This window comes from Drosophila takahashii, chromosome 4, assembly GCF_030179915.1.
Source record: "Drosophila takahashii strain IR98-3 E-12201 chromosome 4, DtakHiC1v2, whole genome shotgun sequence".
NCBI lineage: Eukaryota > Metazoa > Arthropoda > Insecta > Diptera > Drosophilidae > Drosophila > Drosophila takahashii.
In genome coordinates, this window is record NC_091682.1 from 2,895,300 (window position 1) to 2,921,710 (window position 26,411).

At 32.8% G+C, this 26,411-nt stretch overlaps 2 protein-coding genes across 11 annotated transcripts in view; one reads left to right on the forward strand and one right to left on the reverse strand.

Moving 5' to 3' along the window:
- Cals (calsyntenin 1) overlaps positions 1–7,012 on the reverse strand; it is a 24,115-nt gene extending 17,103 nt beyond the window's left edge. Inside the window, exons 1-5 of the mRNA XM_017136854.3 lie at positions 6,878–7,012; positions 2,925–3,079; positions 1,826–1,968; positions 704–1,204; positions 528–635 (exon numbers count right to left, since the gene is read on the reverse strand). Of these exons, the coding sequence (XP_016992343.2) occupies positions 528–635; positions 704–1,204; positions 1,826–1,968; positions 2,925–3,039 (867 nt within the window). The 5' untranslated portion in view covers positions 3,040–3,079; positions 6,878–7,012. The remainder of the gene's footprint in view (positions 1–527; positions 636–703; positions 1,205–1,825; positions 1,969–2,924; positions 3,080–6,877) is intronic.
- The window catches only part of LOC108054916 (glutamate receptor ionotropic, kainate 2), a 25,861-nt gene continuing 6,444 nt past the window's right edge, over positions 6,995–26,411 (forward strand). Inside the window, exons 1-12 of one of the 10 annotated variants that reach the window (XM_070218040.1) lie at positions 6,995–7,130; positions 9,616–9,744; positions 9,813–10,229; positions 15,372–15,538; positions 18,053–18,106; positions 20,616–20,780; positions 20,841–20,999; positions 21,172–21,375; positions 22,532–22,735; positions 22,811–22,915; positions 23,040–23,297; positions 23,545–24,036. In XM_070218040.1, coding sequence (XP_070074141.1) covers positions 9,681–9,744; positions 9,813–10,229; positions 15,372–15,538; positions 18,053–18,106; positions 20,616–20,780; positions 20,841–20,999; positions 21,172–21,375; positions 22,532–22,735; positions 22,811–22,915; positions 23,040–23,297; positions 23,545–24,036 — 2,289 coding nt within the window. In that variant the 5' untranslated portion in view covers positions 6,995–7,130; positions 9,616–9,680. Of the gene's footprint in view, positions 7,131–9,422; positions 9,554–9,615; positions 9,749–9,812; positions 10,230–11,333; positions 11,466–15,371; positions 15,539–18,052; positions 18,107–20,615; positions 20,781–20,840; positions 21,000–21,171; positions 21,376–22,531; positions 22,736–22,810; positions 22,916–23,039; positions 23,298–23,544; positions 24,037–26,411 lie in introns of those variants that run through there. The other 9 variants (XM_044395398.2, XM_044395400.2, XM_044395399.2 and 6 more) reach the window with 9 other exon arrangements.

Genomic DNA, 26,411 nt, shown 5'->3' on the forward strand with positions numbered 1-26,411 from the left:
CTATAGTTTAATGCTCACTCGGTGCAGTTTCAAGGATTTTAGATTCAGCGTGCCTATTTAAATTTTGTTTTTAAGTTGTCAAAAATCAATACGCCTCTTTTCTACAAAGTAACAATGAATTTTCTTATATTTGTTTGATTTTTCCTATGGGAGCCATAAGATATAGTGGTCCGATCCGGCTCGGATACCAGTTCGCTAGAAACGGACAGGCGGACGTGACTAGATAGACTCGGCTATTGGTGCTGATCAAAAATATATATACTTTATGTGGTCGGAAACGTCTCCTTCACTGCGTTGCAATTTTTGACTGAAATTATAATACCCTCTGCAAGGGTATAATGATTGAGCATTTTTGGAGTGCTCTTACGTTTAGGTTAGCTAAGCGATCAACCCACAAAATTCTTAGATGCCTTCAATTTTCTGGGTGGGCGTGGTGAACTTTTTTGTAGGTCAATCGATAATTAAAACTGTGTGCAAACTTATGACTGAAATTAAAACGCTCAGGGTATAGGAATAAATCGGCTTACCTTAAGAGCTATCGATGCATGAATACTCAGGTCTTCACTCTTGCAAGAAATATCACACAAATCCAGGCGGGCATTGGGAAACAATTGTAGGCTTTCAGTGCTACCGGACTAGGAACGGCGAATAAAAGTGGCATACTTTAATTGTTTAATTTATTACGTTTATAGAGTATACATACCGTATAATCAATGCGTTCTGGCATGCCTAAAAACTTTGTTTCACACACGCGTCGAACTTTAATGCTGACCATTATTGCGGCAGATTCTTTCATGGCACAATCGTAGGCAACAACGGATAGTATGTGGTTATGTGATGCCTTATGGGAAAGAGGTTCAGTGTTTTTGATTGATCCCTCGTTATCTATTGAAAATGGTTCGTCATTGTTAAGTATCTCATATTTGCAAACATCGCCAAAAAGGGGAGTGCAGTCCTTATCGGTAGCTTCGACTCTTAAGATTTCGTTATAAAGTCGACCTTCGTCTACTTCTGTTACGTAAGACGGTTCTAAGAATGTTGGTGCATACTCATTTATGTCAATAACTGTAATGTGAACATTGGCTGTATTTGAAGGTGTTCCATCGCAATATACTGCAACGATTTCAAAATGATAACTCTTTCGTTTTTCGCAATTCAACGTCCGACGTGCTTTTAAAATTCCTAGGTTATTAGCCAATTCAATCTGAAAAAAAATTTGTAGTAATTTCAAAAGTTAACGAGAAATGAAGCTAGCTTTGGCCAGCCGAAACTTATATACCCTTGCAGATCATTCCTATTAACTTACAAAAACATAACATTTAGATTAACTTGCTTATATGTTAAAACAATCTAAATTTTTATCTGCTTTCGTATTATATTAGCATTATTTATTTTGATCCTTCCTATGGGAGCTATATAATATAGACGACTGAATTTTCTTACATTTAATTCGAAATTTTAAAATGTTAAAGAAAAGCTATATCCCAGAGAAGAAGAAAAAATAACATTTTTTCCTATTAATTAGAAGGTTATGTTTCAAAAACACCGAAGCTAGAATTTTTTAGTGTTTTTTCCCCGATCTTTCCTATGAGAGCTAGAAGGTATAGTTTTCGATCCGCCCGGTTTCGACTTTATATACTACCTGTAATAGAAAGAAGACTTTTTGGAAAGTTTCATCCCGATAGCTTAAAAACTAAGAGACTAGTTTGCGTAGAAACGGACGGACAGACGGACATGGCTAGATCGACTCGTCTAGTGATGCTGATGCAAACTTCTGACTAAAAACGATATACCCTCTGCAAGGGTATAAAAAGCGTAAACTTACCTCAAAAGGAATCTCATGATATGGCTTTTTGAGAATATGAAAGTTACAAATTTTTTCTTCATCCACTTTAATTAATGGAGTTATTTCCACAAGTGTTTCGTTTTCTCGAATCAACCCATGATACGACTTTTCTAATATGATCTCTAAAAGAAATAAATACGTAAAATAAAGAATAACACGAAATTAGATGAAGTTCTTATATTTCTTGATAATATAATTAACAAGAAGAAATGCAATATCCGAGTGCCTTTACCATCAGTACCCCGTTACTCTGTTGACCAATATAAAAAAAATTTATAATAAATAATTTTACTTAGCTAAAGGAGTAAAATTTCGCGTTTTAGGTGCAAAAACAGGATCAAAACATTTCAAAAAGTAGGACAAAGCGTTTTACTTTTAATATTGTTTCTTATATTTATATTTTATGTGGTCGTTAAATTAGGCGTTGCATCTTGTTTGATAAAACTTGAACCTTTAAAACCTACACGAGGCATTCTACATTTCTAGATTTAGTTTCTGAGACCGCAGCTTTCATTCAACATTCATAAAAACAATGACATATTGTTTTCGAATTATTTCGAAGTCTTATTGTTTTGACATTGAATGAATAAAACGAATAAAACTACTGTACTGTGTATTTGTATAATAACATTTATAATATTTTATAACACCGTATAGACATAATCTTATGGTATTTTAAGGTCAACTTGGAAATACAACACTTATCTTGTTCACGATAAACTAACAATATTTATTCTACATTTCTAGATTTAGTTTCTGAGACCGCAGCTTTCATTCAGCGTTCATAAAAACAATGACATATTGTTTTCGAATTATTTCGAAGTCTTATTGTTTTGACATTGAATGAATAAAACGAATAAAACTACTGTACTGTGTATTTGTATAATAACATTTATAATATTTTATAACACCGTATAGACATAATCTTATGGTATTTTAAGGTCAACTCGGAAATACAACACTTATCTTGCTCACGATAAACTAACAATATTTATATTTGGAATAAAAGATTTAAAAGGAGTACTTCCTAAACGTTTTAAGTTTAAGTGTTTATTATAAAGTAAGAGGATTACAATACCTTTTTGAGTTAAATATTCATCATCATTTTCACTTGACGTTACAATTCCAGCAGCTAGATGTGCAGACAACATCACTGCAATGTAAATGCAGCCTAAGCATTTGTGTACAGTCATGGTTATAGATGAAAAACAAAGGCCTATTATTTAAGATTTTCTGAAATAGAAAATAGTTTTTAAATGTGGGTTTAAAACAAGAATAAAAAACAATGCAGAATATAACATTATTTTTGGTTTAATTAGCATGGACCATCGAAGCCTTATCATAATTTTTATGTAAAAGTTCTTCAAAAAAATATCACCAAAAAGGTAACTGACATTCTTTATGAAAATGTTGGTGAAATCACTTGTCCTCAAGTTCAAGATTTAGTTATATTTTTGAAAGTAATCATATATCACATTTTGTTATTCAACTTGAGCAGCATTTTTAATAAATGTATATTACTGTATAACTGTTCTTCAAGGATCACATTGTGCAACAAAATTAATGCTTTTTCAATTTACCTCGATGGATGCTAAATTGTTGAATTCGTTACGAATTCCAAGTTAAACTGCGTTTTCCAAAAAGTTCTCCAACACAAGAATTCTTAGTACGGGGACCTCAAAGTTCGAAAAAGGCAGGCAAACGGATTCATGGTTTGTTTTGATGTTAACATTTTTTAAAAGATATCCCCTTTATCTTTCAAACCCCATACATAGAATAAATTTGTTTTTTTTAAGGGATGCACCAATGTCTATTTTTTGCAATATTTGCATTCTGTTTATTCTGTTCTGTTTGATTTATTAAGAATGAGTACTTTTTAATGATTCAATTAAAAAAGTGAATAATATAGTTTTCAGAAAATCATGATTTCTTGAAAGCGTGAAATAAAAAATCCGCTGTTTATGCGACGCAGACAAAATCATGATTTTATTCACTCTAAGCTGGTAGATATGCCTGAGCGATAAATGTTTATGTGACTAACGTCATAACTAATTACTGTTGAACAAAAATGTTGGACAAAGTGCTAATGTGCATAAAGTTGCAATGCAACTTTTAAAAATGCAAATTTTTTTCTATCGACAATTTGCCGGTATTTATCCGTAAATTATTCGTGAAAGAAAAAAATTTGCCGCTCAATTATTTTTAAAATTATGAGATGTTCTACTAAGTTGATATCAACTTAGCAGAACACCCACAATAAAGTTCAAAATCGTTTTTAATGGGAATTTTTATTTATTTAAAAAGATCGAACTACTATATCATATAGCTGCCATAGAAACGATCGAAAAATTAAAGTGAAATAATAGGAAATTTAACATTTTTGCGATTTGTAAATTAATAGAATGATCTGCAAGGGTATATAAGCTTCGGCTTGCCGAAGTTAGCTTCCTTTCTTGTTTTGATTAAAAAGCATTAAATTTCACTTCAGACAACCAAGAAAAATAAAATGTGAACCCAAAATACATTTGAAAGGAATAAACAAAGTTGATTTTCACGTTGATAACCCAGAATTAGATATGCTATTTTATGCGGAATACAAAATGCATTTATTTTCAAAGCTTTACCACGATTATAACCTAAAACAAGAGAGAACGCTATAGTCGGGTGCCCCGACTATCAGATACCCGTTACTCAGCTAAAGCGAGTGCGAAGGACTCGGCCGTAACTTTTTAACAAATGGTCCGATTTAAAAAATTTTTTCTACATTTCGATAAGTATTGATAAACACAATAAAACTGCATTTTTACCTTTTCAAAATATTGAAATTTTTAAAATCGTATATAAGCGATTGTGGGCGTTAAAGGGGGCGTGGCCCCCTTTTGAAACAAACTTGCGCTGCGTAGGAACTCCTAGAATCTGCATGCAAAATGTCAATCTTCTAGCTTTTATAGTTTCCGAGATCTCAGCGTTCATACAGACAGACAGACGGACAGACAGACGGACAGACAGACAGACGGACAGACAGACGGACAGACAGACAGACGGACAGACGGACATAGCTAGATCGACTCGGCTAGTGATCCCGATCAAGAATATATATAGTTTATAGGGTCGGAAACGCTTTCTTCTACCTGTTACATACTTTTGCACGAATCTAATATACCCTTTTACTCTACGAGTAACGGGTATAATTACTCTACGAGTAACGGGTATAACAAGAGGGAACGCTAGAGTCGGGTTGGTGCATTGCATTGATTGAGGAATCTCAAGGGCTATATAGTATCAAATTTAAAATGAAATCGTTAGAGCCGTTTTGGAGAAAATAGGCAAAAAGTGATTTGAAACAAAAACTTGTAGCCATAAATTTTAAACTATTGCATTTATCTTTTTAACGATGTATAGCACGAGTCTGTAGCTTTAGTCGTTTAGAAACTATAAGCCTCCAAAAGTCTTCTTTCTTTCGGACAACTATATCTTATAGCTCCCATAGGAAAGATCGGAAAAAAAACGTTAAAATAATTCTAGTTTCGGAGTTTTTGAAATATTACCTTCTACTTTTGGGTACATTATATTATATTATAATATTTCAGATTTTATAATTAAATTTTTAAAAAATCAGATCACTATATCATATAGCTGCCAAAGGAACGGTCAGAAACTTAAATCGAAATGAAAAGGAAAAAATTATATCTTTTTTTATTTTTATTACATTCTCTTCTTCTCTGAGATATAGCTTTTCTTTAACATTTCAAAATCTCGAATTAAATTCAACAAAATTCGGACGTCTATATTACATAGCTCCCATTGGAATACGAAATAATACGAAAGCAGCTAAAATTATGATTGTTTTAACATATAAGCAGGTGATTGTTTTAACATATAAGCAAATAAAGCTAAATTTAATGTTTTTGTAAGTTAATAGGAATGATCTGCAAGGGTATATAAGATTCGGATGGACGAAGCTAGCTTCCTTTCCTGTTGTTTTTGTTGTTGTCAAAGCTTCAAAACAATTTTTTTCACCCTAAGATATATAAAATAAAATATTCCAACAAACAATATTTTACGATCTCAATTTTTAAAGGTTTTTAAGCTTTTTTCCAAAAAAAAGTGATATTTTTGATGCCGCCTAAATTTGCTACTTTTTAGGTAACTGTACCTAATGTGCCTACCTTATTTTAGTTACTAGATATGTAACCCTACTAACTCATAAAAACAGAATGAAAATATTTCAAAGAATACCCATTTAATGGTGCTAGTTTTCTGGCCGCAGCTGTATGTGTATACGTACATCAATGCAAAAACATCTTTGGTTTCATGGCAATTTATTTGTGTAAAATCAAACGAATGCATAGTAAATGGAACCTACTTCCACTAACTCAAAACTTAAGCAAATCTCATAGAACCATAACTAGGTCCATAACGTATGTATTTAGTGGTTTTTGCCCTGGGTTTAATTACATCCTTTAATAACATTTATACCGTATAAAAAGCACAACAGTTTTTTTTTTCAAAATAGAAAATTATTTAAACTGTAAACGTTTATTTTGCTATAAACTTTTTTCATTGATGTTTGATATGGATTAAAATGGCCATAAACCATGTAAATAGGTAAAACTCTAAACTAAATTCTGTTCATGAAAGAATTTTTTTTGTGTCGAAACTCATATTATTTTACATGTTTAGATAAACTGCATGCTAGGGCGCAAATATTCATTTATAGGTATGTACACACATATGTATTTGATATGTTTGTAAAAATCTTCTTTGTATGTGTTTGTATCCATGAGATACACATTCTGTAATGGATATATTCAGTTTTTAATAATCTTGTGTTATGAATAGTACAACACCGATTCTTTTAATTAAGTCGGTGCATGTTTTATCCTAATAATACAGAAAAGGATAATTGCAACATCTGCAGATAAAATAATTTTACTGTAACAGTCCAGATCCAAGAAAAAAATTAAGTTGGTGCACTTAAACAGTAGGCCAGAAAAAATCGATATTATGTATCTTTGTGAAGTTTCTTACTTTTTTGTCAATTAAAAGGCGACTTGTAACGTATAGAAACGCAATGCTAAGTTTAAATACAGTTTTTCTCAATATATTGGTAATGTTTATCCGACATTTTTAGATACTTGTGTAGAAAAGATTAACGCTTAAAATGGACTAAAAAATACCAACAATTCAAATCTTTTGGGCTGCCAACCGATTTTCTACACCTGTGGAGCTACCAACCGATTTTATTTTCTGTATAAGGTGCTTCCCATTAATAAATAGAAAGGTAAGGTAAATGACAAAAATAAAAATAAAACTATGTCACACCAAAACAAATTTTTAAAGTCAAGGATTATATTAAAACACATTCCTGGAATACATTTTATACTAAATTATAATGTGTAGTACAAAAGGTTTATCTAAATTCAAAATATAAATAACATGTTTTAGTCTACACCAGTGGAGTTCAGTTATTCAGCTGTTCAATACAATCCCGAGGCTATTGAAAACTTTGTTGAATCGTTGGAAGCCAGAGTGTCACCTTGTTTTGTTAAAAGTAATTGCAAATCATTTTAGTGTTACCAGCACGCATTTTTCACTTAATAGCCTCTTCCCATAGAGTCCATCCGTGTGAAACGGTTGGGATTTTTGACAGATGTGAAACTCGTGTTTCCACAGAGCACATCCACCATCCGATAACAGCTGACTTGAAAAGCAGTTTCTCATCCCAACATTAACGAAGGGGGATTTCAGCTCGGTAAAACTGTCGTAAAATGGCGTTCTCACGTTTAATGACATATCCTTTAACGAGTATTACCTAACCTCCCGTTCCCCACACTCCGCTCCTACTACGCCTCTGTCTAGCCAATATAAATATGAAAATTTTGTAAACAAAACCAAATTTGTTTTATTTTGGTAATTTATAGCCACTTTGGGACTTTATAGGAGTACACATTACATTTTTAATTAATAGTTTTCGTACACAGAACATCTTACATTGTGGCCCACTTATAGCAACCTGTTTGCTTGCTTGCTTTTCCACTCATAACAAACTGCAAATGAACTTAAGCAATATTTAATTTTTTCCCGCCATCGATTTGATTTGTTTTCGTCGTCATTCTTTCAATTTTTGCAGTTAATAGGGTCTTCCCAGAGAGCTCTATCCACCATCTACCATCCGTTGAACGGATGGTTCGTACGGTTTTGCCGTTCCGAAAATTTCCCAGTTAGTCCGCCATCCAATTTTGACGGACTTTGACGGGCTCTTTTTTTCGATAGTTAGGCGATGTTTTCTCGGTGCAACTCTGAATTCTTCTTCTTGACTGTAAAAATTGAAACGATGACTACAAGAACAAATCAAATCGATGGCGGGAAAAAATTAAATAATGCTTCAGCTTATTGTTTTTTGTTTTTTTTTGAATTATTTGTAGTTTGTTATGAGCGGAAAAGCGTTCGCAACCAGGTTGCTATATGTGGGCCAAAATGTAAGCTGTTGTGCATACGAAAACATCAATGCTTGCAGCAAAGTGTCAAAATATGTTCTGCACTTCGTAAATAAAACCAATATTAATTAAAAGTGTACTTTGTACTTCTATAAAGTTTCAAACTTGGTATAATTGACCAAAAACAGCATAAATTTGGTTTTGCTTACAAATTTTTCATATCAATATTGGCTAGGCAGAGGCGTAGTAAGAGCGGAGTGTGGGGTACGGGAGGTTAGGCTCCCCCCAGTCAGCAATATGTATGCATACTCGTTGTAGGATATGTTATAAACGTTCAGATATGTTTTTAAACTATTTTCTTAATCTATTTATTTTATTATTCTACAATAAAATTAGGAGAACGCAATTTTATTCGTCAAAAATCCGAACCGTTTTAAACGGATGGACTCTATGGGAAGAGGCTATAAGTAGAAGAATTCAAAGTTGCACCGCAAAAACATCGCCAAACTATCGCAAGAAAGAGCCCGTCAAAAAATGGATGGCGGACTACCTAAGATTAACTGCCAATTTCAAAAATTAATATAAAATATTTTGTACCATGGATTTTATCCAAGTATGGCTTGTTTGGCTTTGGTTTGGACGGTATTTTGGACGGATTTTTGTCATATTTTTTCAAGTTTTTACCATATCAGCAGGCGTCTTACAGTCACTAAACTGCTTGAAAAAATTATACATTTTCCAATTTGGCCGACTTGTGGTTCACAATATAGTTCATGTAGCCTATTCATGTACTAAGAACTAAGTACATAAAATCATATAATGTTAAACCTTTTTCTTTGATATCTTAAAATGACATTATCATTAAAACACATTAATCTCTCATTGGGATCAACTAGTTTAAGACCCGATAGAAGATTTTCTGAAATAGCCAAACTTTGGCAATTGTTTTTAGTGCGTTAAAAAAAAACCGGACAGCTAGCAAATTACAGTAGCATTAAACTTAATTTAGCTTAATTTAAACACAAAAATTTGCCTAAATGAAATGTTCATGTATAAGAAAATGTACATATACTTATATACGTATAAGGGAACGCATTTTTTGGCTTCTTTAAGCTTAAAGCTCCAAGTATTAGGGTTGGTTTTGCTGTGTTTTTAGTGGTGGTTTTGCCTTTACCTGTAACTGTTTACATTTCCTGTGTTAACGTTAACAAATTATGATCAAGAGTCAAGAAATGTAATTTAGCAACATAATTCATATCGAATAATGGTAAGACATCGTTCAGACCCTTTGTATAATATATATTACATATAATATTTGTATGTTCTTAGATACGTAAAAAACGAGATACCATAGAAAAGAACAACTTAATAGACCAAAGCACCCTTAACAGGATATGTTTCTCATACATAATATTTTCAATACTCATAATTGCGAATGCCTTGCCACCCGTAATACGCGTAGGTAAGCTTAAAGTAATTTTTTAAGTTATGAAAAACTACTTATACTCACAATTCGTTTTTAATAGGTGCTATATTTACCGAAGATGAACGTGAAAGCAGTATCGAGTCGGCGTTTAAGTATGCAATATACCGAATCAACAAAGAAAAAAATCTTCTTCCCAATACACAACTTGTATACGATATTGAGTATGTGCCTCGAGATGACTCGTTTCGCACCACCAAGAAAGTTTGCCGCCAGTTGGAAGCAGGTGTACAAGCAATCTTTGGGCCAACAGATGCTCTACTTGCTGGACATGTACAATCCATATGCGAAGCTTTCGACATACCCCACATTGAAGTTCGAATTGATCTGGATCAAGAACATTCTAAAGAATTTTCAATCAATTTGTATCCGTCGCACACTCTCTTAACTCTAGCATATAGAGATATAATGGTGTACTTGAACTGGACAAAGGTGGCAATTATATATGAAGAAGATTATGGTATGTTTATTTTTAAATCCCTTCAAACAAATCATTTTACTAAGTATATTTTGAAGTAAGCGTTCGCTAACAATATTAAAACAAGAAAGGAATCGGCTATTGATGCTGATCAAGAATATATATACTTTATGTGGTCGGAAACGTCTCCTTCACTGCGATGCAAACATCTGACTGACATTATATTACTCTCTGTAAGGGTATACAAATAGGTAGTCGACTATTCCGACTTATCGCAAAAATGTTAAATTTCCTATTATTTCACTTTAATTTTTCGGTCCTTTCTATGGCAGCTATATGATATATGATCTTTTTAAAATTAAAATCGTAGTTTGAAAATATTTAAAAATAGTCATAACCCAGAGTAGAAGAGAATGTAATAAAAATCAACAAAGATATAATTTTTCCTAATAATTTCCATTTAATTTTTTGACGGTTCCTATGGCAGCTATATGATATAGTGATCCGATTTTTAAATATTTAATTCGAAATTCAGAAATATATAAAAAATAATATTCCCAAAAGTAGAAGGTAATATTTAAAAAAAACACCGAAGCTAGAATTTTTGTAACGTTTTCTTCCTATGGGAGCTATAAGATACTACCTGCAATAAAAAGAAGACTTTTGGGAAAGTTTCATCCCGATAGCTCAAAAACTGAGAGACTAGAAACAGAGAGACGGAAGGACAGACGGATATACATTTATTCTTGATCAGCGTCACTAGACGAGTCGATCTAGCCATGTCCGTCTGTCCGTTTCTACTAGCAAACTAGTCTCTCAGCTTTTAACCTATCGGGATTAAACTTTCCCAAAAGTCTTCTTTCTGTTGCAGGTAGTATATCAGTCGGAACAGTCCGGATAGGACAACTATATCTTATAGCTCCCACAGGAAAGTTCGAAAAAAAAACGTAAAAAATTTTTTTTTTAAATATACTTTTTAAATATTTCTGAATTTTGAATTAAATTTTTAAAGAATTGGATCTTTATATCAGATAGGTGCCATAGGAACGGTCGGAAAATTAAATGGAAATTAATCGGAAAAAAGCATATCTTTGCTGATTTTTATCACATTATCTTCTTCTCTGGGATATAGCTTTGCTTTAACATTCAAAATTTCGAATTAAATTTAACCAAATTCGGACGGATATGTTATGCAGCTGTAATGGGAAAGATCAAAAAATTAATGCCCAAATAATACGAAAGCAGCTAAAATTTTGATTTTTGGAACATAAACGCAAGGTAATCTATATTTAATGATCTGCAAGGGTATGTTTCTTGTTGAGAGTGTATCTTAGCGATTTTCGTTGAGCGTTTCACTAGGTTGTTATCGAAATTGCTTGATAGCTCAATAAATATATATAATGAGTTATTTCTTGAACGGTGTTTTAGTTTTTTTTGTGAGGCATGAGTAAAGCCGTCCAAAAACTTCAACCAAAATTTTGACAGAAAAATGTTGTGACTTTTTTGATTTAAGACGACTTTTTGTAGGATTGGATACAGCCCTTAGTGTCGTTAGTTTGTGTCATTTGCCGCAAGCGAGTTTATGTCGCTTCAGAGCGAAATAATATCGCAAGCGAGTTTATGTCGTATATTTTGGGGCGAGCTTATATAAAATTGTTTTTCAAATTTATTTTGAAAACAGTCTATCTCGAAATTCGTCCAGATTTGGAGGTGTTTTATGCTTAAGTTAAAACCGCTTATATATGCTTTATGATATGATAAATACTAATGTTGTATATTTTCGTGTTAAGTTTTCTAAACCTTAGGTTAGCCTAATGCGAATTTCACATTTGTCAAAAATCCCAACCGTTTCACACGAATGGAGGCAATTAGAAAGGGCTTAAAAAATTTACTGGGATTTGTTTGGGTAAGATGGCATGATCACTTAGAATTAAAACGTTAAATTTAAACTTTATAATTCAAATAACTTTAGGTGGTTGAATCAATAAGGTTCAAAGCTGTAAAAACTAATAGTGCCACCTGCTATGAAATCAGATATATATTCATTCATAGACGTTAGTTTTAGTTCGCGACGGAGTAATTAGGCCACTAAAATTTTTCATTTATTGTTCTTATTTGTTTATAGCACCTATATAGTCACAAAAAGTTTGAAAATTCAACCAAAAACCATCAAATTAATTTTTATAGTTGATACCATTTTACTGCTCATTGACCTAATATGTAACACTATCTGTGGATGCGGACAATTTCACTGCTAAGCTGATGCATCTGAAATCTCAACAGTGGAAATTAAAACCGAATTAAAGCTTATTTTATATTTTAAAGGAGTCACAGGGAAATGCATGGCAGAGGGAGGGGAGGGAGACGGAATCATTTGTTAACAATTTGTATGAAAACGCAGAGAGGTATAGCAATATGCAGGCAGAAAACGTATGATGCTTATGGAGACATTTAAATTCGATAATAGATCGACTTCTTGGTTAGTTTCTTTGTTTATCCAATGGATCGTTAAAGCTTAAGGAAAAACTTTACCAAAGGAATTTTTTATACACAGTTTAGAAGTGTCATTTTTCGACGTTTGAAGAGATTTTTAACTAAATTGTAATTTTAGAACGGGTGTAAAAAATAGTAAAAAGCCTTAAATCTAAGCGGTCAAATTTTTTAAATATGTATAATGTCTTTTCATTAAAAAAATTGATCTTTTCTCCAATTGAAAGCCATTGGGGCCACTTGGGGAGCCCCAAAAAATCTTAGCAAATCAGTTTAAAGTTATCGCTATGGACGGCAGTCCATGTAGTGACGAAGCGCACAACGAGAGTGTGCGAAGGCGACTACTATATGTATATACAGGAAGAAATGAAAATCTGCTATGATCCGATCATAATGAGTGATACACCAATCGAAAGGTATCGCAAAAACTAACAGGATTGCATACCAAAAAAGTGAAAATTTCGAATTTTGGAGCTGTTTGATGAGTTAGTTGTGATTGATTGATTGATACTTTCAAAAAATTCATTCCGATCTAAATAAAAACAATAGTGAAACGCTATATTCGGTTGTCCCGATTATCAGATACCCGTTACTCAGCTAAAGGGAGTGCGAGGGAGATAGAGATATTAAATTTTTATCGCGCATAACTTTTTAACGAATGGTCCGATTTCAAAAATCTTTTTTACATTTTTACATTTACACCATAAAGCTGCACTTTTTAAAAGATTTTTTAAAATCGTTTAAGGCGATTGTCAGCGTTAGAGGGGGCGTGAATCATGAATCCGCTTGCCGGTGATACCTCCGGAAAGTTGGCGAATTTCAGCATTTTTCAAATTTGAGTTCCTTGTGCTAAGAATCCTTGCGTCGGGGAACTTTTTGGAAAACGCAGTTTATCTTGGGAATTCGTAATGAATTCAACAATATAACCTCCATTGGTGTAAATTTAAAAAGCTTTATTTGTGTAGCACAGTATAATTATTGTTTTTAAGGAATTGGTTTTGTTAAGTATGTCCTTGTTTTTATATATATCGCGTGTTGCCCTCAATCAATTTAGGTAATATTTGTTTTAAATTACAGCTATAATAAGATACGTTCAGAAATTTTGAGAGCTTCAAGTCAGCAAACTTCGAAAATGTAAATTTTTTTCACCATTTTTGACTGTAACACCAGTTTACAAAAAAAAATCGATGAAATATACCATGAATGAAACCTTTGTTTTCCGGTAAGGTACGTCTTCCTGATTATAAAAATGGCACTTAAAATTTTTTTTATGGATAAAATTTTTTTTAAAGTGTAAAAAACGTTTTTGACACTTTTTTAATTTCTAACTTGAGTTGTGGTTAACCGATTTCAACCATAAATGACTCATTTTACAGGTAATATAGTGCCCTCCAACTTTCTAATACACTGCATTCGTTAGTTTAGAAGCTACATTTTGTCAAAGTTGAAAAAGTTAGAAAAAATGCAAAAATGCTGGCATAAATGGCTTCGTTAAAAATACACGCCTAAAAACCGAAATTATTTTTATAGCTTCTACTGGTAGAATGTGCTTTGACAAAAAAACAAGCTATTGATCATTACAATCCACCAGCAAATTAATTTGATATGCATTTTTGAAGCTTGCGACAACGGTGTTTTTTTGGCCGTTTACAGCTGTTAATTGACACAACAGGGCTCTAACAGGGCTGTAATACCCGTTTTTCCAAAGGTAAAAAATCAATATAAAATCGAACTATTGATTGATTTTTTTGTTGTTGGTCTTGTTAGTTGACTTAAAGATGTATCTTTAAAATTCCTATTATTTCACATTAATTTTTCAATCGTTTCTATGTGAGCTATATGATATAGTAGTTCGATCTTTTTAAAATTACAATCGAAATTCGGAAGTATTTAAAAATAATTATATCCCAAAGATATAATTTTTTTCCTATAAATTTACATTTAATTTTTCGACCGTTCCTATGGCAGCTATATGATATTGTGATCCGATTTTTTAAATATTTAATTCGAAATTTAGAAACATATAAAAAATAATATTCCCAAGAGTAGAAGATATTATTTGAGAAAACACCGAAGCTAGGATTTTTTTAACGTTTCTTCCTATGGGAGCTATAAGATATAGTTGTCCGATCCGGTCGGTTCCGACATATATACCTCCTCCTAGCTCAAAACTGAGAGACTAGTTTGCGTAGAAACAGACAGACGGACAGACGGACGGACAGACCGACATGTCTAGATCGACTCGTCTAGTGATGCTGATCAAGAATATATATACTTTATGGGGTCGGAAACATCTCCTTCACTGCGTTGCAAACTTTTGACTGAAATCATAATACCCTCTGCAAGGGTACAAATATCACCTAAATTGTTTAAGTGTAACTCGAGAAATAAGTAAAAGCACGAACATACAAAAAAAATGTATTTTAAAACTCTTTTAAAAAAATTGATCCATAAAAAAAAATGTCGATCAAAATAAAACTCCTCAGAGCCTCACAACCGTCTAAAAACTGTAGGACCTTTCGCCAATCTGATCTATTCACCTTGAATCTCGTAACATTACCGGTTTTGCCCTGAAACCTTAAACTTTTATCTCTGAAGTATACTCTTAATGTTAATCATTAGTGTGTTTAGACCCAGCAATAATTTTTAAAGAAGTAGTTTATAAAAATAAAAAAATTTTACATTCTCTTTTAGGACTATTTAATTTGATGCACTCATCTACTGAGACGAAAACGGAAATGTATATAAGGCAAGCCAGTCCGGACTCCTATCGTCAAGTCCTAAGAGCAATCCGACAAAAGGAAATTTACAAAATAATAGTGGATACAAATCCATCACACATAAAAACGTTTTTTAGATCCGTAAGAAGAATTTATTATTCAAATGCTTATAAACATGCAAGGGTTCCACATTCAAGGCAATACATACGTAATCCTGTTGAAAATGTTCTTATGTATAAAATAGAAATCTCGCTTTTTAATCGGCCAGGCAGAAATCCTTTCTTGATAACTAAATTTCGAAAATAACACTAGTTTACAACTTTAAATTTTTTTTCGAGATAAACGCAGAGACCATTCTTTTTTTTTATTCAAAAAATTAAAAAATGTATTAAAAAAAATTCCCAAAGAACCGTTCTGAAGATATTCGCAAAAATCCAGATTTTCGGCACTTCTTGTATAGAACCTTACAGATCTCAAAAACCCTTAAACCAATAAACTTTTAACTTACACCATTTAAAAGGCAATAGATGCACCTTTCCGAAAAGCTACTACTCGTTGTGATCGGGTTGCAATTAATGTAGGTACAACCTGTGAAAGTTCAAAAAAAGTTTAATTTCTGGCGTTTTTTTGCTTTAAAAAAATACAAGTAAAAATGTATAAATTATTTTGAGCTTTCAGATCTAAAGGCTCTTTTGTTGTTAACAAGTTAAGGCCATATATATGCAAATGGAGTGCAAATTCTAGGAGATATGCATTTTTTAGTGAAACAACCCATTTCCAAAAAAATTTTGTATTTTTTTTAAGTAAATGAAAACTAGCTATAACAAAAAACGCCAGAAATTACATTTTTTTTGAACTTTCACGGGTTGTACCTACGATCCGATCACAAGTTACACGTTTATTGGTTTAAGGGTTTTTGAGATCTGTTAGGTTTTATAAAAGAAGTTCCGAAAATCTGGATTTTTGGGAATATCTTCAGAACGGTTCTTTGAGAATTTTTTTTATTTGTTAAGCGTGATCAGCAACTCAAAACTAATCGAACAAAATTGGTCACAATGTTTATCTTTTTTTGCTGTAAACTAGTGTAATTTATCTTTAAAATATAAAAATGAATTCACATAATTTAAATTTAAATTGTTAGAGCTTAACAAACAGATTTAATTTTAATCGAAACAGCATATTAAAATTTATATTAAACAAATTACGCATTTTCCAGAGAACCAACGAAGCTATAACACTAGTTTATAGCAAAAAAAGATAAAACTTGGGACCAATTTTGTCCGTTTAGTTTTGAGTCGTTGAAAATGCTAATCAAATTCAAAAAATCCAATGAACCGTTTTAAAAATATTCGCAAAAATCCAGATTCTCGGCACTTCTTTTGTAAAACCTAACATATCGAAAACCATTAGACTAACAAATTAACGGCTATTTTTTTTTATAATTATACCCGTTACTCGTAGAGTAAAAGGGTATATTGTATTCGTGCAAAAGTATGTAACAGCTAAAAGGAAGCGCTTCCGACCCCATAAAGTATACCTACGCTACCTACGCAGCACCACGCCCCCTCTAACGCCCACAATTGCTTACAATCGCCCACTATCGATTTTAAAATGTGTTTTGGCGCCAAAAAGCAGCTGACGCTATAACACCAGCTCCAATTCATAAAAAACAAGAAAGGAAGCTAGATTCGGCCAGCCGAAGCTTATATACCCTTGCAGATAAATCCTATTAATTTACAAATCTCAAAAATGTTAAATTTCCTATTATTTCTCACTAATTTTCCAATCGTTCCTATGGCAGCTATATGATATAGTAGTTCGATATTAATAAAATTAAAATCGAAGTTTGAAAATATTTAAAATGAGTCATATCCCAGAGTAGAAGAGAATACAATAAAAACCATCGAAGCAGTAATTTATTTCCTATTATATTCCCATTAATTTTCCGATCATTCCTATAACAGCTATATGATATGGTGTCCCGATTTTTTCTAAATTGTATTCGAAATTCCTAAATATTTAAAAAATAACATTCCCAAGAGAAGAAGTTAATATTTCAAAAAACACCAAAGCTAGCATTTTTTTAAAGTTTTTTTTTTCCGATCTTTCCTATAGGAGCTATAAGATATAGTTGTCCGATCCGGTCGGTTCCGACTTATATACTACCTGCAATAGAAAGAAGACTTTTTGGAAAGTTCCAAGCCGATAGCTTCAAAACTGAGAGACTGGTTTGCGTAGACACGAACAGACAGACGGTCATGGCTAGATCGACTCGTCTAGTGATGCTGATCAAGAATATATATACTTTATGGGGTCGGAAACGTCTCCTTCACTGCGTTACAAACTTCTGACTGAAATCATAATACCCTCTGCAAGGGTATAAAAATTGGGCTCTGCGATTATTACGAAAAAAATTTAAAGTCGTAAACTAGTGTAATTTGTTTATATTATTTTCCGACAACTCCAATAGGAATTATAAAGAATAGATATAGTAGTCCACTTTTGGAAATGTTTCATTGCGATAGTTTAAAAACTGAGTAGAAACGGACATGGTTAAATTCGGCTGTTTATGGTGATTTTTTATGACGCGAAAACGAAAACAGTGTTTAATAAATAAATAGTTATATTTAATATTTAAATATTTTTTATTTTTAGATATTACAACTGCAAATGAATGATCACCGATACCACTATATGTTTACAACATTCGTAAGTAGATAATTAATAAAATTATAAATAAATTTACCATTATTTTCTATACGAATTTTCCATTTTAAGTTTAAATTAACACTCATAAAAAGTTTACCTCTCCATTAAAACAAGGGTCGGGGTCAATGTGAAGAATAAAACAGAGCATTTTCTAAAAATTTAACATGTCTTTGCTTTACACTTAGAGACATTTTTTTAATTTAGTTGTCGAAGAAGATTTTAAAACCATTTTTTTGTTGTATTCTTTTTGAATATCACATTTTCGGGAGGGTGCGCGACGAGACTGCTATTCCGATGAAAATACAAAAAACAAGAGAGGAAGCTAGCTCCGACAGCCGAAGCTTATATACCCTTGCAGATCATTCCTATTAACTTACAAATCGCACAAATATTAAATTTCGTATTATTTTGACATTATTTTTTCTGTCCTTCCCTATGGCAGGTATATAATAAATTCGTCCGATTTTTGTTAAATTTAATTCGAAATTCGGAAATATTAAAAAAAATCATATCCTACAGTAGAAGAGAATATTTGAGAGGTCTGTAGGTTGGTACACCTTTTGTTATCGATCTGCCATTTCTACATTCACTTATGAAAATTCACGCATTAGGTTCTGATCAAAAGGCTAGTCTATTAGCTTTAGAAAAAACAACAAATATTTTTTTCCTTAAGGAAAACTAAAAAATATTTTTTTTTAAGTGCCAAAAAACGACATTGTAAGCTGGGACTCACGCCAAAAGTACTCCAAACTTTCAGAAAATATTTATTTATGTTTTTTTAATCAATTTTAGTTTGTTTTAACTTTTTCCCGTCCATTTTGAACTAAATTAGACCAAATAGCAGTTAAAACTAAAAGGCTAAAAAAGTTTCGTTTCTTCCGTTTTTTTGTTATAGCTATTTTTCATTTACTTCAAAAAAATACAAACAAACTTTATAAATTATTTTGATCTTTCAGATCTAAGGGGCGTTTTGTTGTTAACAAGTTAATGCCAAATATTTGAAAATGAAGTGCAAATTCTAAGAGATATGCATTTTTAAGTGAAACAACCCTTGCAGAGCTTATAAAGATTTTAGTCAGATGTTTGCAACGCAGTGAAGGAGACGTTTTCGACCCCATAAAGTATATATATTCTTGATCAGCATTACTAGACGTGTCGATCTAGCCATGTCAGTCTGTCCGTCCGTCTGTCTGTCCGTTTCTATGCAAACTAGTCTCCCAGTTTTTAAGCTAACGGGATGAAACTTTCCCAAAAGTCTTCTTTATATTGCAGGTTGTATATAAGTTGGAACGGTCCGAATCGGCCATATATATCTTATAGTTCCCAAAGGAAAGATCGGAAAAAAACTTTAAAAAAATTATAGCTTAGGCTTTATTATAAAGCTGTTATAGAAAGGATCAGCAAACTAATGCCAAAATAATAAGAAAGCAGCTAAAATTTAGTTTGATGTTACATATACAAAAGTAAATCAAAATTTAATGTTTTTGTAAGTTAATAAGAATGATCTGCAAGCGTATATAAGCTTCGGCTGGCCGAAGCTAGTTTCCTTTCTTGTTTTCCAAAGTTTCCTAAGGGAGCTATAAGATATAGTTGTCCGATCCGGTCGGTTCCGTCATATATACTACCTGCAATAGAAAGAGCCGATAGCTTTAAAACGGAGAGGCTAGTTTGCTTAGAAGCGGACAGACAGACGGACGGACGGACTGACGGACGGACGGACGGACAGACGGACGGACATGGCTAGATCGACTCGTCCAGTGATGCAATCGTCAGACCACACTCACAGGCCTTTGAAGAAACACGCACAGCTCACGCAGGGTAGGGCAAGGGACCTCGTGGTGCGGATTCACTTTTAAAACACAGACAAACACGACATATACGGACCTGTTCTAGTTTTCACTTCCGAAAGATTCACACGGAATCGAATTTCTTAGACCAGTTCCAGGAATCACCTCCGAAAGAATGGCAAGGATTTAAATATCCCTCGTTGTTTCGCCAAGCATTTGACAGGCGGACTTAAATACGCTAGCATGAAATCAAATTCACTTCCGAGTGAAAACTGGAACAGGCCGGATTATCTGGTCATATGCGCTAGTCGTGCGACCAACCATCACTTTCCACATTCGTTGTTGCAATAAAAGCAAAAAAAAAGGTGCAATCGTGTCACTAGTTTTTCACCCCATGAAGATTTAATTTGATTTAATAACATAAAGGGCTGTTTTCTAGTTCGCATGTTAAATTAAAGAATGCTTAACCTTTTCAAGGTTTAAAGCCTACTTTAACAAGCGGACATGAAACAGCCCTCAAAGAATTAAAGAAATTTAAAATAATGTTTACGAACTAGGTGTAATATTACTTCAGGGCTAGTATTCAACCTAATAAAAAGTCGTTCAAAGCAAAAAACTTAATATGAAAATAACGTCAAGAAATTTTGTACTAGTACAATCTCTAAGAGCTGGTATATTAATCAATATTAATCAACAATTATTAAACCAAATATTTTTAACAGGACTTGGAAACGTATGATCTAGAGGATTTTAGATATAACAGCGTAAATATAACTGCCTTTCGATTGGTCGATGTTGATAGCAGAAGATATCTCGAAGTTATAGATCAAATGCAGAAATTACAACACAATGGGTTACAAAACATAAATGGAATTCCCTATATACAGGTAAAATAGAAAACGACCCCTTTAAAAACAAAATTGTTTAATATCCCCCATTTTCTTTAGACAGAGTCCGCTTTAATGTTTGATTCGGTGTACGCCTTTGCCTCTGGGTTACACTTTTTCAATTTAGATAGTCGTCCAAATTTTTCTGTCAAAAACCTCTCCTGCACCTCTGACCAAACCTGGGATGATGGAATTTCATTGTATAACCAAATAAATGCAGTGAGTATGCAACTAATTTTTGTGACACGAAACAAGTACATTTTAAAATCATTGCAAGTGAAAACTAAAAATTACCAAAGCAAAATTCTTATTTCTTACTACTTGACAGCGACCCTGCCATATACTCTTAATAAAAATCATTAATTAAATATTTTTAAATTTTGTATTCTAGGCTATTACAGACGGGTTAACTGGAAACATAAATTTTGTTGAAGGTCGCCGAAACAAATTCAAACTTGATATTTTAAAATTGAAGCAAGAAAAAATTCAAAAGGTTGGATACTGGCAGCCCGAAGGCGGTGTTAACATCTCGGACCCAACGGCTTTCTACGATTCCAATATTGCAAATATAACATTGGTCGTTATGACTAGAGAGGTGGGTTTTTAGGAAAATATTTAATTGTTGAAAATGCCAAACATTTCTTTTAGATAGAATTAGAATACGATTTCAATGAAAAGTTTTTTTATTTAGTTCAGACAATTAGTTTTAATTTAAGTTTTAGTTTTGTTTAGTTTTAGTTTAACAAACTTGCAGTAAGAAGGAACCTTAAAAATCTGCATGGTTAATCCCAACTTTCCAGCTTTCCACAGTTTCCAAAATCTCAGCGTTCATACGGACGGACAGACAGACGGACATGGCTGGATCGACTCGTCTAGTGATCCTGATCAAGAATATAAATATTTTATAGGGTCGGAAACGCGTCTTTCTACCGGTTACAATATTTTTGCACGAATACAATATACAATATCACAAAATTTGATATCAGAACTTTTGTATGTGGATGGTGCGATCGTCAGGACCTTTTACTTCGTTAAGAGGTGTTTTCGTTTTATTGGTATAATAAATCCAAAAAAATCCTCATAAAAACGCTTTAAACCGAAATAAAGGCATATAGTTAACATAATTCAATGAATAAAAAAAATGAGAGCCATTTAAGATTAAATTTTAGAATTGGTTTTCCATCAAAGAAATCGTGAACCTTTTGGGATTTTTAACTTTGACGTCCAATTATATGGACAATGGTTTACAGTGGGGGACTATTTTTTCTTTGGAAAGTTCAGAAAAAATAATTAAAGCAAGCCCAATTATATAGGCCACTTAATTCCAATTGTCGCCAAACATCGGTTTTTAGTATCATTAGCTTACCGCGGAACGTGTAAGTGATGGAACATAAGTTTGTATTAGACTTTTACTCAGGAGCTCCCAAATATCATAGAAATGGTTCGTGGAAATTTCACAAAGTTCAATTTTGTGTTATAGGAAGGATTTGCAAGGGTAAATAAACTTCGACTTGCCGATTCGGGTATTGAAATTCCCATTTAAAAAAAGTTGAAGTCTGTCATTAAAAAGTTATGAGCAATAAACATTTTGGTGTCGCTTTTATGCTTCCATATCTCCCTTGCAATCCCGTTAGCTGAGTAACAAGTATCTGAAGGTCGGGGCACTCCACTATAGCATTCTCTCATATTGTTCTATACATTTAGTACAGTCTTAGTTAAAACTAAATGTCTTGACTTTTTTATTTTTTTAGGAGCGTCCGTATGTTATGGTTAAAGAAGATACAAATCTCACCGGAAATATAAGGTTTGAAGGATTTTGTATAGACCTTCTTAAAGCGATCGCGCAACAAGTTGGATTTCAATACAAGATTGAATTAGTTCCCGATAATATGTATGGTGTTTACATACCTGAGACTAATTCATGGAATGGAATTGTGCAAGAGTTAATGGAAAGGGCAAGTTTTTACTTCAAAATACAGTAACTCTAATATTGGTCTAAATTTTATTGTCAATAAATGATTTCTTTTCAGCGTGCTGATCTTGCCGTAGCCTCAATGACAATTAACTATGCCCGGGAGAGTGTTATTGACTTTACAAAACCGTTTATGAATTTGGGCATTGGTATACTTTTTAAGGTAAACCTATTGACATTTCAATACCGCCTTTTTTTAAACTTTTTAATGTGTGTAGTTACGCAAATTGTAAAAGAGTAGATTCAAATTTTAAAATTCCCTTCACATATGTGGCCAAATTTAATAGGTACCGACAAGTCAACCCACACGACTGTTCTCCTTTATGAATCCTTTGGCAATCGAGATATGGCTTTATGTGCTAGCTGCTTATATATTAGTATCTTTCGCGCTCTTTGTGATGGCTCGATTTTCTCCGTATGAGTGGAAAAACCCCCACCCATGCTACAAGGAAACGGATATAGTGGAAAATCAGTTTTCCATATCAAACAGTTTTTGGTTTATAACAGGAACATTCTTACGCCAAGGATCTGGACTTAATCCAAAGGTATACCCAAACAAAGTTACATGGGGGTGCCACAGATCACGTTTTGCTGAATTTGTACTGAATTCTAATGTACTTCAGTATTAATAATACCCGAGGTCAGCGCCAAGTGATTTCTGTGGCACCTCCGATATATTTTAAGGTTCATTAATTATAAGGTGTATTTATTCGTATATAACTTTCTTTCGCGATTTTTTCAGCTTGATCGCAATTTAAAAAGATAATTATATTAATTGTTGTTGTATTTCAGATTTCAGATCGAGCCCAAACTAAATTCTTCTCGTTTTTATCTCCACTTGCTTTTGAAATTTGGTTTTATATTGCATTTGGATATATTTTTGTATCAATTTGCATTTGGATTGTCGCTCGATTATCACCGATAGAATGGGTTAATTCAAAGCCTCCCTGTTCAATGGCTTGTGACCATATACTGCGCGAAATTCAAAAAGAAAATTGCTATGACGAACAATTGGAATTAACGAACAGAAAAGCAATGTCAGAACATGATGAAGAAGTATATTTAAATTCAGACAACAAAATAAGCAAATCCAATAATTATATTGAAAGTGATGATACTTGTGGACATGGTACATTAAATTTACAACTATCTGATGCTGATGAAGATGTCTCGGACGATAATACAGTGGATTTAGTTCGAATACAAAACAATTTCACTTTAAAAAATAGTTTTTGGTTTGCCATTGGCGCTCTTATGCAACAAGGCTCTGACTTATATCCTAGGGTACGACAATCAATATATTCCTAAAAATCAGTTCATAAAGGGGGGAGAAAATACATTTGGTGAACAAAATTTGAACCAATTTTGGCGGACAAAATAAAGGGAAGAACTAAAAAATTAGTAGTTCGATTTTCTTGGGCGCTTTAAATGATTAAGAATATTTTTAAAAGTCTGCTTCCCTCGAAATCTCCATAAATATAACTTGTTTTTATGGCAGTTTGTTATATGAGTTGGAATTAAGCTATTGTAAAGTAAAGAACGAAATAATTTTCGCGACGGCCACTTGCTTTTTACACCATTACGATTTTGTTTATTAATATTATAACTTTACAAGTTTCGGTTATAAAAGATTAAAAGAACAATATACTATAAATTACACTAGTTTACAAAATAATATTCTTGGAGAGCTACAAAGCAATTGATGGCAAATTCTGTTAGTGTTCGACCCCCAAATCACGAAAATACCACTTATTTTTTTTCGATGGCACAGTTTTTTTTTAAAGATTTTTTAAAGTTCAAAATGTTAAATACCGGACTTTTTTCGAATTTCTTCCTATATCTCGGCAAATATCCACCCAATTGGGCCAGTTTTTGTTTCATTATAAAGTAAATAGATCAGAGCTTAACTTTGCCATACAGATCAATATGATTGGATAAGTAATGGCAGCGCAGCAGCTCGACAAAGATGAAAAATGTGTTTTTTAGTCCTCTGTAGGTCGGCTGTATGTATCGTAAAAACTCGAAATAGATCCGTTGAAAAATTATAATGGGTACAAACTTAAAGTTTACATCCCACCGCACAAAACAAGCCAAGTATGGCCCAAATTCATAAAAAATTGTATTTATGGTGGATTTTTAAAGTTCGGATTTTTCAACTTTTTTCGGTTGACAATGTTCAAATTTTAGTTTTATCCTAGGCGGCGACATGTAAACAAAAATGAGTGGTGATGGCAGCCGGGTCAAAAAATAGCTAAATCAGATATTTAAAAGCTAGAAAATTATAAAAATGAATTTAATTTTTAAAAATTTTTTAAAAAATATAAAATTGCTTGCGTTATGTGAGTATTTTTAATGGATAATAAATCATTTTTATGAAATAACCATACTTTCAAAAAAAGCATGCTTTTTTTAATAAGTAGTGCAGTATCAAAAAACGAAAATAAGACTACGAATAAAAAAAGAGGATTGTGCTTGTGATTGTGTGTGATAATGAATAAAATTAAGGAATACAATTGCTTAAATGGTCCAGACACTTTTTGCAATGTGTGTGGTAAATTTATTATGACCAATACATACCGTTTGCCTTCGCTCCATTTAAGTAATGTCAAGCGGCAATATTCGCAAATTCTCCTCGGTGTCCAAGCCTCTTCAAGATTTGGTTTAATGCGAAAGTAGAGGAAATATCGATCTTCTACACACAAAAAAAAAACTTGGTAAAATCAACTGTAATAATTGTCAAACAGGCCCCAACCAGCAAAATTGTCAATTCTACTAAGTAAATTGTCATTTCACAACAACAAAATACACACAATTAGCAAAGACACAAATCCAAAGCAAAAACAAAATACACGTAACTATTTTAATAGTTACGTAACTATCTTCGTTGGTCAATTTTACCAAGCAAATTTTTTTGTGTGTACCTCACTGTCAAAGGGTCGAAATGTATTGCTCATAATAAATTTACCACACACATTGCAAAAAGTGTCTGGACCATTTAAGCAATTGTATTCCTTAATTTTATCACTATGGACGGCAGTCCATGTAGTGACGAAGCGCACCAGGAGAGTGTGCGAAGGCGACTACTATATATACACGAAGAAATGAAAATCTACTGTGATGGTCCGATCATAATGAATGATACACCTATCGAAAGGTATAGCGAAAACTAACAGGATTGCATACCAAGACTTTAAGAAAATCAATTGGCTTGGGGGAGAGAGCGGTGAAAGTGAAAAAGTGAAAATTTAGAAATTTGGAGCTGTTGGGGCCGGTTGGGATAAATACCCCCTCGCAATGTTTTAGTTGTATACCCGTCGAATGAGGGGTCATATGTCAAAATCCGACGCTCCGTTAAAAAGTTATAGCCAAAATAAGATTTTCTTCGTCTTCCCAAAATGAAAATTTAATTCTGTTTGTCAGTTTGTCAGTTTGTCCAAAACATGTTTTTTAAGTTTTGAAAATTTGATATGACGTTCATCACATCGATATAAAAAACTTTTGTTCCACCACTTTTGGAAAAACTCGCTAGTTTAGCGGGAAAACAGCTATAAATAGCTAAAATTCGGAATTCCGTAACTTCTATACTACTAAAGCTACAGACTTGTGCTGCATCTCGTTTGAAAGGTATTTTTAAATGCTATAAACGCCCTCCATATGCA